The sequence below is a fragment of the Cuculus canorus genome, chromosome 32, assembly GCF_017976375.1.
Source record: "Cuculus canorus isolate bCucCan1 chromosome 32, bCucCan1.pri, whole genome shotgun sequence".
NCBI classification, from domain to species: Eukaryota; Metazoa; Chordata; class Aves; order Cuculiformes; family Cuculidae; genus Cuculus; species Cuculus canorus.
In genome coordinates, this window is record NC_071432.1 from 1,421,830 (window position 1) to 1,435,419 (window position 13,590).

General features: G+C 57.1%; 3 protein-coding genes across 3 annotated transcripts; all 3 read right to left on the reverse strand.

Annotated features, from left to right (window-relative positions):
- Nucleotides 1-3,884: 3,884 nt before the first annotated feature.
- Nucleotides 3,885-6,791, reverse strand: LOC128849686 (translation initiation factor IF-2-like). The gene is made up of 2 exons (XM_054052162.1): nucleotides 6,737-6,791; nucleotides 3,885-5,795 (listed from the first exon to the last, which is right to left on the reverse strand). Exons 1-2 carry the CDS (start codon nucleotides 6,789-6,791, stop codon nucleotides 4,717-4,719), a joined length of 1,134 nt encoding a protein of 377 aa, XP_053908137.1. The 3' UTR covers nucleotides 3,885-4,716.
- On the reverse strand, nucleotides 5,777-10,271 carry LOC128849740 (acrosin-like). The gene is made up of 2 exons (XM_054052276.1): nucleotides 9,830-10,271; nucleotides 5,777-9,411 (listed from the first exon to the last, which is right to left on the reverse strand). The coding sequence occupies exons 1-2, from the start codon at nucleotides 10,127-10,129 to the stop codon at nucleotides 9,109-9,111; spliced, it is 603 nt and encodes a 200-aa protein (XP_053908251.1). The 5' UTR covers nucleotides 10,130-10,271; the 3' UTR covers nucleotides 5,777-9,108.
- Nucleotides 10,272-11,942: 1,671 nt separating this feature from the next.
- LOC128849687 (olfactory receptor 14J1-like) lies at nucleotides 11,943-12,854 on the reverse strand (the record flags this gene model as incomplete). Its single annotated transcript, XM_054052164.1, has 1 exon — nucleotides 11,943-12,854. A coding segment is annotated over one exon (912 nt), but the record flags the coding sequence as incomplete, so codon positions are not given.
- Nucleotides 12,855-13,590: the final 736 nt, after the last annotated feature.

The following is a 13,590-nucleotide window of genomic DNA, read 5'->3' on the forward strand; positions in this document are numbered from 1 at the left end:
GGTAACGGTGGTCCCTAGAGGGGTCCTGTGTGCTCCTAAAGGGGCCTGTGGGGCTCTAGAGGAGTCCTGACAGTCTCTAGATGGACCTTGGGGGGCTCTATAGGCTTCCTGGGGGTCCCAGAAGGGTCCCGGGAGTCCTCATGGGTCCTGGGGGTCCCTTAAGGTGTCCTGGGTGTCCAAGAGGGGTTCTGGGTGGTTCTAGAGGGGTCCCTAAATGGGTCCTGGTGGTCCAAGAGGGGTCCTGGGTGGCTCTAGAGGGGTCCCTAAATGGGTCCTGGTGGTCTAAGAGGGGTCCTGGGTGGCTCTAGAGGGGTCCAGGGTGTCCTAGAGGGGTCCTGGTGGTCTCCAAAGGTCTCCTGGGGGTCCTAATAGGGTGCTGGGGGGCTCTAGAGGGGTCCCTAAATGGGTCCTGGTGGTCCAAGAGGGGTTCTGGGGGGCTCTAGAGGGGTCCCTAAATGGGTCCTGGTGGTCCAAGAGGGGTTCTGGGGGGCTCTAGAGGGGTCCTGGTGGTCTCTAAAGGTGTCCTGGGGATCCTAACAGGGTGCTGGGGGTCCTTAAATGGGTCCCTAAATGGGTCCTGGTGGTCCAAGAGGGGTTCTGAGTGGCTCTAGAGGGGTCCAGAGTATCCTAGAGGTGTCCTGGTGGTCTCTGAAGGTCTCCTGGGGGTCCTAATAGGGTGCTGGGGGGCTCTAGAGGGGTCCAGGGTGTCCTAGAGGTGTCCTGGTGGTCTCTAAAGGTCTCCTGGGGGTCCTAATAGGGTGCTGGGGGGCTCTAGAGGGGTGCTGGGGGACCTTAAATGGGTCCTGGTGGTCCAAGAGGGGTCCTGGGTGGCTCTAGAGTGGTCCAGGGTGTCCTAGAGGGGTCCTGGTGGTCTCTAAAGGTCTCCTGGGGGTCCTAATAGGGTCCTGGGGGGCTCTAGAGGGGTCCCTAAATGGGTCCTGGTGGTCCAAGAGGGGTCCTGGGTGGCTCTAGAGGGGTCCAGGGTGTCCTAGAGGTGTCCTGGTGGTCTCTAAAGGTGTCCTGGGGGTCCTAATAGGGTGCTGGGGGGCTCTAGAGGGGTCCCTAAATGAGTCCTAGTGGTCCAAGAGGGGTTCTGGGGGGCTCTAGAGGGGTCCCTAAATGAGTCCTAGTGGTCCAAGACGGGTTCTGGGGGGCTCTAGAGGGGTCCCTAAATGGGTTCTGGTGGTCTAATAGGGTTCTGGGAGGCTCTAGAGGGGTCCAGGGTGTCCTAGAGGGGTCCTGGTGGTCTCTAAAGGTGTCCTGGGGGTCCTAATAGGGTGTTGGGGATCCTTAAATGGGTCCTGGTGGTCCAAGAAGGGTTCTGGGTGGCTCTAGAGGGGTCCAGGGTGTCCTAGAGGTGTCCTGGTGGTCTCTGAAGGTCTACTGGGGGTCCTAATAGGGTGCTGGGGGGCTCTAGAGGGGTTCTGGGGGTCCTTAAATGGGTCCTGGTGGTCCAAGAGGGGTCCTGGGTGGCTCTAGAGTGGTCCAGGGTGTCCTAGAGGGGTCCTGGTGGTCTCTAAAGGTCTCCTGGGGGTCCTAATAGGGTCCTGGGGGGCTCTAGAGGGGTCCCTAAATGGGTCCTGGTGGTCCAAGAGGGGTCCTGGGGGGCTCTAGAGGGGTCCAGGGTGTCCTAGAGGTGTCCTGGTGGTCTCTAAAGGTCTCCTGGGGGTCCTAATAGGGTGCTGGGGGGCTCTAGAGGGGTTCTGGGGGTCGTTAAACGGGTCCTGGTGGTCCAAGAGGGGTCCTGGGTGGCTCTAGAGTGGTCCAGGGTGTCCTAGAGGTGTCCTGGTGGTCTCTAAAGGTGTCCTGGGGGTCCAAGAGGGATCCTGGGGGTCCCTAAAAGGGTCCTGGGGGGCTCTAGAGGGGTCTTGGGGAATCCTAGAGAGGTCTTGAGTGTCTCCATAGGCTTCACGGGGGGTCACTTAAGGGGTCTTGGGAGTCCAAGAGGGGATCTGGGGTGTTCTAGAAGAATCTTGGGGATCCCTAGAAGAGTCCTTGGCATCCTAGTGGGGTTCAGGGGGGGCCTAAAGGGATCCCAAAGAGTCCTGACAGACTCTGGAGGGTTTATTGTGGTCCCCAGAGGGGTCCTGGGAGTCTGAGAGCCATCCTGAGTGTCCTTAAGAGATCCTCCTGCCCATAGAGTGGTCCTGGAGGGGACCAGGAGGGCTCTAGAGGGGTTCGGGGGGTCCTGGAGGGGACTGGGAGGGCTCTAGAGGGGTTCGGGGGGTCCTGGAGGGGACTGGGAGGGCTCTAGAGGGGTTTGGGGGGTCCTGGAGGGGACCAGGAGGGCTCTAGAGGGGTTCGGGGGCGTCCTGGAGGGGACCAGGAGGGCTCTAGAGGGGTTCGGGGGGTCCTGGAAGGGACCAGGAGAGCTCTAGAGGGGTTCGGGGGCATCCTGGAGGGGACCAGGGGGGCTCTAGAGGGGTTTGGGGGGTCCTGGATGGGACCAGGAGAGTTCTAGAGGGGTTTGGGGGGTCCTGGATGGGACCAGGAGAGTTCTAGAGGGGTTTGGGGGGTCCTGGATGGGACCAGGAGGGCTCTAGAGGGGTTCGGGGGGTCCTGGAGGGGACCAGGAGGGCTCTAGAGGGGTTTGGGGCGTCCTGGAGGGGACCAGGAGGGCTCTAGAGGGGTTTGGGGGGTCCTGGAGGGGACCAGGAGGGCTCTAGAGGGGTTTGGGGGGTCCTGGAGGGGACCAGGAGGGCTCTAGAGGGGTTTGGGGGGTCCTGGAGGGGACCAGGAGGGCTCTAAAGGGGTTCTGGGGGTCCCTAAATGGTCTTGGGGGCTGCAGAGGGTTCCTGAGGGTCCCTAAAGGAGGCTGTGTGTCCGTAAAGAGGTTCACGGTTTTCTGGAGGAGTCTCTTAAGGTGTCGTGAAGGCCCAAGAGGGATCATGGGGGTCCCTAAAGGGGTCCTGTGGGCCCCACAGGAATCAGAGTCCTCATTGAAAGGGTCCTGAAGGCTCTAAAGTGGCCCTGAGCTTCTCGGGAGGAGACGTGAAGGCCCATAGAGAGGTCCTGAGGGGCGATAGAGGGGCAGAGGAGCGCCTACAGAGTCACGGTTAGGGTTAGGGGTTAGGATCATTAGGGTTAGGGGTTACAGTTAGGGGTTAGGGTTAGAGGTTAGGGTTAGGATCATTAGGGTTAGAGTTAGGGTTAGGGGTTAGAGTTAGGGTTAGGGGTTAGAGTCAGGGTTAGTGGTTAGGGTCAGGATTAGAGTTAGGGGTTAAGGTTAGGGTTAGGGTCAGGGTTAGGGGTCAGCATTAGGGGTTATGGTTAGGGTTAGGGTTAGGATTAGAGTTAAGGGTTAAGGTTAGGGTCAAGGTTAGGGGTTAGGGTCAGGGGTTAGGGGTCAGCATTAGGGATTACGGTTAGGATTAGAGTTAGGGGTTAGGGCTAGGGTAAGGTTTAGGGGTTAGAGTTAGGGGTTACGGTTAGGGTTAGAGGTTAGGGTTAGGGTCATTAGGGTTATGGTTAGAGGTTAGGGTTAGGGGTTATGGTTAGGATCATTAGGATTAGGGTTAAGGGTTATAATCACAGAATCACCAGGTTGGAAAGGACCCAGTGGATCATCGAATCCAACCATTCCTAACACTCCCTAAACCATGTCCCTAAGCACTTCATCCACCCGTTCCTTAAACACCTCCAGGGAAGGCGACTCGACCACCGCCCTGGGCAGCTGTTCCAGTGCCCAATGACTCTTTCCGTGAAGAACTTGGGAGAAGAGCCCAGCTCCCTCCTCTCCACAACCTCCTTTCAGGTAGTTGTAGAGAGCAATAAGGTCTCCCCTCAGCCTCCTCTTCTCCAGGCTAAACACCCCCAGCTCTCTCAGCCACTCCTCATAAGACTTGTTCTCCAGCCCCTCACCAGCTTTGTTGCTCTTCTCTGGACACGCTCCAGAGCCTCAACATCCTTCTTGTGGTGAGGGGCCCAGAACTGAACACAGTATTCGAGGTGCGGTCTCACCAGTGCTGAGTACAGAGGGAGAATAACCTCCCTGGACCTGCTGGTCACACCATTTCTGATACAAGCCAAGATGCCATTGGCCTTCTTGGCCACCTGGGCACACTGCTGGCTCACGTTCGGTAGCTGTCAACCATTACCCCCAGGTTCTTCTCCTCCATGCAGCTGTTCAGATCCCTTTGCAGAGCCTCCCTACCCTCCAGCAGATCCACGCTTCCTCCCAGCTCAGTGTCATCCGCAAACTTGCTGAGGGTGCACTCAATGCCTTCATCCAGGTCATTGATAAAGACATTGAACAGGGCTGGACCCAATACTGAGCCCTGGGGAACCCCACTTGTGACTGGCCTCCAGCTGGAGTTAACTCCATTGACCACCGCTCTCTGGGCCATCCAAACAGTCTTCAACCCAGGAGAGTGTGCGCCTGTCCAGGCCAGAGGCTGACAGTTTCTGAAGCAGAATGCTGTGAGAAACTGTGTCAAAGGCGTTACTGAAGTCCAAGAAGACTACATCCACAGCCTTTCCCCCATTCAGTAGCCGAGCCACTTTGTCATAGAAGGCAAAACATTGGTAAACGTTATTTCTCCAACAAAACAGTAGAGTGACCTTCCAGTAGCTGAAGGGGCTACGGGGAAGATGGGAAGTGACTCTTTAGCAGGGAGCACAGGGATAGGACAAGGGGGAACGCTCTGAAGCTGAAAGAGGGGACATTTGGATTATAGAGAGAAGGAGGGAATTCTTTCCCGGGAGGGCGGTGAGGCGCTAGCACGGGTTGCTCAGAGAAGGCATGGATGCCCCAGCCCTGGAGGAGCTCAAGGCCAGGCTGGATGCGGCTTTGAGCAACGTGAGCCATGCAGGTGTCCCTGACGCTGCCTCCCACGCTGGGGAGGTGAGAACTGGATGGTTCCTTCTGACCCGAACCATTCCAGGACTCCGGGAAAGGCCCTGAGGCAGCGGCCGCCGCGCGGCGCCACGGGAAATGGAGTCCCGCCCGCCTACGCCTCCCAGCGCGCCCCGATGGCGCAGAACTACAGCTCCCGGCGTGCCGCGCGGCGCCCCCGCCCGCTCCCTCCCCGCGCGCCCTCCCGCGGGGGCCCATGGCAGCTGCGGGCCGAGCCCGGGGGCGCCGCCTGCCGGCCGTGTGCACCGCGCTCCGGCCCCGCTGCCCGGCTCCCTCCGCGGGAGGCGGCGCCCGCGCTGTTGGCGAACGCGGCGGGGCGAGGAGAGCGCGGGCGGCGCCTCTGCCGGGGAGCGGAGCCGGCGGCCCGGCCCGGGACCGGAGCAGGGGGCGGCCCCTCCTCCTGCCGAGCCGGCCGGAAGCGCCGCTGCCCGCACCGGACATGGCGGCCGCGGCGCCGGAAGCCTTCCCGCCGCTCCCGTGATGCCCCGCGGCGGCGCCCGTTCGAGCGGCGGCGCCCGCCCCGCGCCGAGCAGGAGGCGGCTTCTCCCCGGCCCTGGATGGCCGCGGCGGGGCGAAGCAGAAGCGAGCCGGGGGCGGCGTGTCCTCCGGGGCGGGTGCCGTTCCCGGGCGCCGTGTGCCGGGAGAGCGGCTGCCGCTTCGCCCGCCACCTCCTCAAGCGCGTCCTGGAGCGGCGGCAGCAGCTCCCGCTGCCCTACGAGCGGCTCGGCTGCTTCTGCCGCCGGGTGAGCGGCCGGGAGGGAGCCCCGGGGGCCGTTCTGCCCCGGCCGCGCGTGTCTGAGCGCGGCAGCCGCTCCTCGAGCCGAGCGCTCGCTGGGGCCGCGTCCTTCGGTGCCCCCGCGGCGGCGTTTGGGAACGGAGCTCCGGGTGAAGGGCCGGGAGGCCTCAGCCGCTTCCTGGGGGTCTGTCGTTGTCCCCCTTCCTGCTCAACGCCCGTCACTGGTTCGTTACTCAAACGGCTCCAAGAAGGAAGCGGTGTGAAGTGGCTTTGGAGTGGCGGCTGATCTTTAAGAGATGGGGCTGCTAATTCCTGTGGGAATTGATCAGTGGTGCGATTCCGATTCACCCCGAGGAGCAACAGAGCGGCCTTTTCTGTGTTCCTCTTGGGTCTCCTGATTCTATCTGTGGCTGAGGATGTCTCTTTAAAAGGAGCCCTTTGACCTCGCCTTGACTTCCAGGGCTATGATGGGCCGTGCTCTCTGCAGAGTGCGTTGGGACTAATGGATCCTGATGAGATGTACTCCTTCCTGCTGTGTGCTTACTGAATTGGCAGATCCTGGAGACAGTCTTCTCTCTCCTGGCTGTTTCTCTGCTAACAAGTACTATGTTAGCTGATTGTTTGGGGCTCTGGATAGTGTGTGTGAATACACTTGGCCTTTGCCACCAAGGCCGTCACTGTTCTTTGTCTATCCTGCTTCTGTAACAAGAAGTTACATATCTCAACCGGTATCCGTACTCTCTGCCTGTATCTCACTCAGTATCCGATCTCTCTGCCTGTATCTCACCCCGTCTCCATTCTCTCTGCCCTTATCTCACCCCATATCCAATCTTTTTGCCTGTATCTCAACCCGTATCCATTCTCTCTGCCTGTATCTCACCATGTCCCCATTCTCTCTGCCATATCTCAACCCCTCCCCACTGTTTCTGGCTGTATCTCAACCCGTCCCCATACTCTCTGCTCGTATCTAACTCACTCTCCGATCTCTCAGCCTTTATCTCACCCCATATCCAATCTTTTTCCCTGTATCTCAACCCGTCCCCATTCTCTCTGCCTGTATCTCACCCTGTATGCGATCCCTCCACCTGTACCTCACCCTGTCCCTGTCCTCTCTGCTGATATCTCAACCTGTCCCCATATCTCACCCTGTGTCTGATCTCTCTGCCCATATCTCAACCCGTCCTTGTTCTCTCTGCTCATATCTCAACCCGTGCCCTTTCTCTCTGTCTATATCTCACCCCGTCTCTATTCTCTCTGCTTAACCCTAACACTAACCCTAACCCTAATGACTCTAACCCTAATCCTAACCCTAACAATGACCCTAACCCTAACCCTAATGACCCTAACCCTTAAACATTTTGTCTGAAAATCATTGCCCTTATGTGTGCTTTGTGGTGCCAGCCTCTCTGGCTCTTTCTCTCACATTGACATTTTTTCCTGATATCCAGCCTGATCCTCCCCTGGCGGAGCTTCAGGCCATTCCCCCTTGTCCTGTCCTCTGTCACTTGGGAGAAGAGCCCAGCTCCCTCCTCTCCACAACCTCCTTTCAGGTAGTTGTAGAGAGCAATAAGGTCTCCCCTCAGCCTCCTCTTCTCCAGGCTAAACAACCCCAGCTCTCTCAGCCGCTCCTCGTAAGACTTGTTCTCCAGCCCCTCACCAGCTTCATTGCTCTTCTCTGGACACGCTCCAGAGCCTCAACATCCTTCTTGTGGTGAGGGGCCCAGAACTGAACACAGTACTCAAGGTGTGGTCTCACCAGTGCTGAGTACAGAGGGAGAATAACCTCCCTGGACCTGCTGGTGACCCCATTTCTGATCCAAGCCAAGATGCCATTGGCCTTCTTGGCCACCTGGGCACACTGCTGGCTCATGTTCAGTCGGCTGCCAACCATTACCCCCAGGTCCCTCTCCTCCGTGCAGCTCTCCAGCCATCTTCCCCCAGTCTGTAACACTGCATTGGGTTGTTGTTCCCCAAGTGCAGGACCCGGCATTTGGCCTTGTTAAACCTCACACCATTGGCCTCAGCCCAGCGGTCCAGCCTGTTCAGAACCCCTTTGGAGCCTCCCTACCCTCCAGCAGATCCACACTTCCACCCAGCTCAGTGTCATCCGCAAACTTGCTGAGGGTGCACTCAATGCCTTCATCCAGGTCATTGATAAAGACATTGAACAGGGCTGGACCCAGTACTGAGCCCTGGGGAACCCCACTTGTGACTGCCTCCAGCTGGAGTTAACTCCATTGACCACCGCTCTCTGGGCCATCCAAACAGTTTTCGACGCAGGAGAGTGTGCGCCTGTCCAGGCCAGAGGCTGACAGTTTCTGCAGCAGAATGCTGTGAGAAACTGTGTCAAAGGCTTTACAGAAGCCCAAGAAGACTCCATCCACAGCCTTTCCCCCATCCAGTAGTCGAGTCACTTTGTCATAGAAGGTGATCAGGTTAGTTTGGCAAGATCTGCCTTTCGTGAACCCATGTTGACTGGGCCTGATCACCCGGTTCTCTTGCATGTGCTTCATGATAGCACTCAAGATCACCTGTTCCATGACTTTCCCTGGCACTGAGGTCAGACTGACAGGCGGGTATCTCCCCGCATCCTCCCTGCAACCCTTCTTGTAGATTGGTTCCAACACCTATTCCCATTGCACGTCACACTTCTCTCCCCCACAAGATTAGTGGAAAGTGCACAACAAAGGGTTGAACTACAGCCATTTTACCATCGAGTCCCTCAATTTGTATGCGGTTTATAGTTTGAAAGGATGTAGCAGTCCAGCAATTTCAAATAAAGCTGGATTTATGGCTTTTAGCAGCCAGGGGTCAGGCCATTTCGCATGAGATATCACCATAACATCTACTCCCGTGTCAATCATCCCATGCAAGATAATATGTTTTGGCTTTCCCCCTTTTAACCTTAATGTGCTCTTCAGGACGCTGAGTTTGTAAGGACTGAACACAATGTATTTCGGGCACTCCCGTGGACCCAAACCCTTGTGAGCCGCACTCTCTGGAGTCAGCTTGGAACACAGCTGCCTTGAACAAGACTGACTGTGCTATCCAGCTGTCCTCTGGTACTAACGCTGGTGGGGACGGTGTCCATACCACTGCTTGTCCATACCAACTCTTAGCACACCATGGAACAAATGGCACCAGCCTGCAGCCTGCAGTGGGGTGAAGAGCTTCAGCTCCCCACATATCATGGCGTGAAGGGACTGCAGCTTCTGGCACGCTGCACCTCTCCAGGTCCCAGTGTGATGTGTGGAGAGGGACCAGCTCCCAGCATCGTGCGGGATTAAGGCCTTTTTGTGGGTGGAATCGGTTGAGACTTTGATTTACCAGCAAGTTTCAATTTATTGAAGGGGATCACAAGAGGAAAGTAGCTCCTGTCGGTCAACTTTGAAACATTAGTTGGTGAATAAAAGAATTCTGAGTTATACAGAAAGATTGGCTGGAATTGAATGAAAGGCTTAAGTGCAGATTCAAAACTGGCAAGGGTCACTGCACCAGATCATGCCCATCCTGCTGCTCAAGCCATTATTTCCTTGATGGCCTTCAGGAGATCCTGGAGAATTTTAACAAACTTTGCCATCTTCCGACGTGGAAGTGGACAGGGCGCCTTGCCCGTGGGTGTTGGCTGTGCTGTTGGTGCAGCCGCCTCTGGTGGGTGCAGCCCCATCTGCACCAGGATCCAGTCTAAGAAGTGCTGCGTGGAGGTGTAGATCCCCGGCCGACGGACTCTGGCGCAGCCTCTTCCCCAGCTGGTCACTCCCACCAGCCAGAAGTGGTCAGAATGGCCATTTTTGCAGAGGAGAGGACCACCGCTGTCCCCCTGCAGCAGAAGAGAGAGGGTTAAGGGGGTGCTGGGGGGCCTCTGGCAGCGTGAGGGCCGCTCCCCCTCTCTCCCAGCAGCTGCCAGAGCTGTGTTGCCTGCACAGAAAGGCTCTGCTGCGGCGCAGGAGCTGGCAGAACCTGGTCTGCGAGGGGGTGGTGGGGCTGTAAGGCTGGGCTCTCTCTCCTCTCTGCACAGCGTGACCCCGGCTGTGGGGCAGAGGGATGTTCCAGGATTGGCCCCTGGACCGCTGGGTGGGCTTTCTGGGCAGAGTGTGGGAGATGGGGAAGGGGAGGTGAGCCCCAGGAGCAGTGGGACCCGGCAGTGGGACAGGGACTTGCTGGGCACCACGGTAGGTTTGGGTGTCTGTGCCGGGGCTGCTGGTGCTGCTGGGACTGGACTTGTCGCCCGCTCCTACCTGGCAGGTGTCGATGCCGCCCCGCGGGTATCCCGCACACAGGTTGTGGGTGTGGATGGCCCCGCGGTACCACCCACTGCTGTTGCAAACGTGGGTGTCGATGAGGGGGACCTTGGCCTCCTGCAGCACATCGGACGTTCCGCCTGCGAGCACAGACAGAAATGAACACCCAGCAGCGCGTTGCCAGTTCTCCTCCTGCCCTGCCTGGTTTAATCCCTCCCTAGGGCTTGGCTTTGCCTCCGGAGAGGATTGTGGCGGTGTTTCCCTCCTGTCTTGCCCTGGGGAATGGGTCAGGGCCATCTCTCCAGGGGCAGACGTCCCCTCAGGCTGACTCTGCCTTTCTCCTCTGCTGTCAGGACGCCCAGCCCACCTCCCCAGGGTGCCAAGCGTGCACTCGGGACACCAGGACTTTTTGGGAACTCACCTTCCTCATGGGTGGCGCCCCAGCTGGGGAATGGCTGGGACCTCATCACAGTCTGCAATTGCCTCAAGGAGGGCAGTGGAGGGGAAGGTGCTGATCTCCTCTCTCTGGTGACCAGGGATAGGACACGAGGAAATGGAATGAAGCAGCGTCTGGGGAACTTACAATTGGACATCAGGAAAAGGTTCCTCATGGAGCAGGTACTTGGTCACCGGAACAGGCTCCCCTGTGAAGTGCTCATGGCACAAAGCCTGTCAGAGTTCAAGGAGCATCTTGACAATCATCTTAGTCCTATGGTTTCATTTTACACAGCCGTGTGAGGATCAGGGAGTTGGACTCAGTGATCCTTATGACCCCCTCCTAACTCAAGATATTTTATGAGCCTGTGATCTTCAAGCTCGAAAAATAGTCTGCCCATCCGCTACCCATGCCATGACATTTCTTCAAATTTCACTTTGTGACTCTTTTTCCTCTCCCCTGACATCACGCTAGCTCTCCGTATCTTTCCGTATTTGGTTTCTACTGGTATATTCCCTGTCTGCATTTGCTTCTCTCTGCACTTGGTGCTTGATTGCAGGCTGCTTGACATATATTTCTGCACACAGCACATCATCCCCCGCCACCATCAAACCCTTATCCAGTCACAAATTGTTATAATAAAACTGGTTTATGTGCCTATATATAAATTTCCAGTAACTGTAATAGTTCATGCAATCCTGGCGGACAGGAGAAATGGTAAAGGGCCCGAGGCATCTTCTTTCTGTAAGGAATTGTGTCTGTGTTGCTTCAGGGATAATAGAAGGGATAGAAGGGATTTGTCCCAGAGACGCTGCAGCAGATCCTGGCAGGTGCTGAAGTGTAAAGCACCCATGGTGCCCCCCTACCATAAGGGGTTTGCCCAGCGATGCTGCCAGCACGGTTCTGGCCTGAGGAGGCTCCCCTGTGTTTTCCACCCACATCCAAGCCCTCTCCCAGGACAGGTGCTATGGGTGCTTGGGCAGAGGTCCTTTCCCAGCCGTGTTGCTGCTGCTGCTCTGTCACCTCCAGAGACAGAACTGACCTCACCGTCCCCTTCACAGTCAGACATTTTGTATTGGATTCTGAGTTTCTGACAGATCAGACCCTGTTGTGCTGATTCTTCAGCTCTCTTGCAGGGTGCCCGGCTGTAAGAGCACACTGCTGCCTGCTCGAGCCCTGCACACAGACACTCCTTAGCTGTACACTGGTGTTTTCACCTCTGGGCCAGGTTGTTGTGTGAGTTCCTGAAGGAAACTTTAGAAGAAGCCCTGAGCCTTCAGGCACCGCCCTGAGGAGATCCCCTCTCTTCATGGAAAGGCTGTTGTGGAGGCAGCTCTGTCCCACCAGTGCCCACTGCCTGTCCCTGCCTGCGGGCACAGCACTGCCACGCAGCACGGCTGTGACCAAGCTCAGAGCCCTCAGGCCTTGCAGCAAGGCAAGGGATGAGGAGGAGAGTGTGGAAGTGGAGAGAGAACAGCTCTGGGAGACCCAGCGCTGGTGCCTGGCAGTGCTGCTGTGCCGGGACTCTTTTCCCCTCCAGCCATGAACACAGGAACTGTCCCTGCAGCTCCAGAAAGGCCTTGGAGGAAAGAGAGCAGGAAACAAAAGTCGTTGAATATCCTTTTCTTTTTGTTTAAACACACAGAGAGCACAGCTCCTCTTTTACACAGACAATCAGTAAGAAAAGTGAAGACACAGAAGCTTAAAACAAGGAGTGACAACATTATCCCAATTAAAAACCAGCAACACCACCAACAAATTCAGAAGCCAGTCTGGGTCTGCCATGAGTTGCATGATAACTGCTATGCAGAAGATGATGAGCAGTTCATTGCTGCAGAGAACCATCCAGTTATGAGTTTCCACACTGGCATCCTTGAGCTGCTGGTTCCTCAAGCTGTAGATGAGGGGGTTCAGTGCTGGAGGCACCACTGAGTACAGAAATGACACCGTAAGATCCAAGGGTGGAGAGGAGGTGGAGGAGGGCTTCAGGTAGGCAAATGCTGCAGTGCTGATAAACAGGGAGACCACAGCCAGGTGAGGGAGGCACGTGGAAAAGGCTTTGTGCCGTCCCTGCTCAGAGGGGATCCTCAGCACAGCCCTGAAGATCTGCACATAGGACACCACAATGAAAACAAAACAGCCAAAACCTACAGAGGCACTGAACACCAAAAAAACAACTTCCCTGAGGTAGGAGTGTGAGCAGGAGAGCTTGAGGATCTGTGGGATTTCACAGAAGAACTGGTGCAGAGCATTGCCCTGGCAGAGGGGCAGGGAAAATGTATTGGCCGTGTGCAGCAGAGCATTGAGAAACCCAGCGCCCCAGGCAGCTGCTGCCATGTGGACACAAGCTCTGCTGCCCAGGAGGGTCCCGTAGTGCAGGGGTTTGCAGATGGCAACGTAGCGGTCATAGGACATGATGGTGAGAAGAGAATACTCTGCTGAAATGAAAAAGACATAGAGAAAGACTTGTGCAACACATCCTTCGTAGGAGATACCCTTGGTGTTCCGGAGGGAATTGGCCATGGATTTGGGGACAGTGGTGGAGATGGAGCCCAGGTCGAGGAGGGAGAGGTTGAGGAGGAAGAAGTACATGGGGGTGTGGAGGTGGTGGTTGCGGTCAATGGTGGCGATGATGAGGCCGTTGCCCAGGAGGGCAGCCAGGTAGATGCCCAGGAAGAGCCAGAAGTGCAAGAGCTGCAGCTCCCGTGTGTCTGCGAATGCCAGGAGGAGGAACTGGGTGATGGAGCTGCTGTTGGACATCTGCTGCCTCTGGGCATGGGGCACTGTCAGAGGAGGAAAGGACAGTGACAAGTTAGGGGAGAATTTCCTGAGCCAAATCAAAGCCATCTCTCATTCCCCTCCCCTGATGCACACACACTGTCCCTTCTCTCACAGCCCTTCCTTCAGCTCCGAGCCTGGAGCCCTGCTCGGTGCCGGCTGAATGTGCCGGGAGGAGCAGGGCCTCTGCCCGCTGGCTGCGAGGAGTCAGCCCTGCTCTGCAGCAGGGGGTGATGGGGACGGTGGGGACAGGGGACACTGCTGGGGTTCAGCTTTGTCCTGGGGAAGTGCTCCTGGTGCAGAAGGGCCTGGCAGCATCTGCACAGCCAGGATGAGGAGCTGAGAGGGCAGAAGGCAGGCTGGGGTTTTACAACTCTTTCTGACACTCTGAGGAATGTTCTTGGATGTCAGAAACCCTCAGCATCTGTGCTATACTCAGGGAGAACAGAGGGAGTCCTGAGAGGTGAGCGCATTGCCTCTGGCTCAGTGCAGAGGGAGGGGAGCTGCTCTGTCCCTCGCTCTTCTTCCCAGCTGCCCTGGTTTG

Excerpts from the sequence above, each read along its gene's own strand:
- LOC128849686 (XM_054052162.1), bottom strand. The coding sequence starts at position 6,791 with ATGAGCAGAGAGAACAAGGACGGGTTGAGATATGGGCAGAGAGATCAG. Across the intron at positions 5,796-6,736 it reads GCAGAGAGATCAGACACAGG|GAAGGGGGACAACGACAGAC; the intron begins GTGAGATATGGG and ends GGCGTTGAGCAG.
- LOC128849740 (XM_054052276.1), bottom strand. The coding sequence starts at position 10,129 with ATGGCCCTGACCCATTCCCCAGGGCAAGACAGGAGGGAAACACCGCCA. Across the intron at positions 9,412-9,829 it reads GCGGCATCGACACCTGCCAG|GGGGACAGCGGTGGTCCTCT; the intron begins GTAGGAGCGGGC and ends CTTCTGCTGCAG.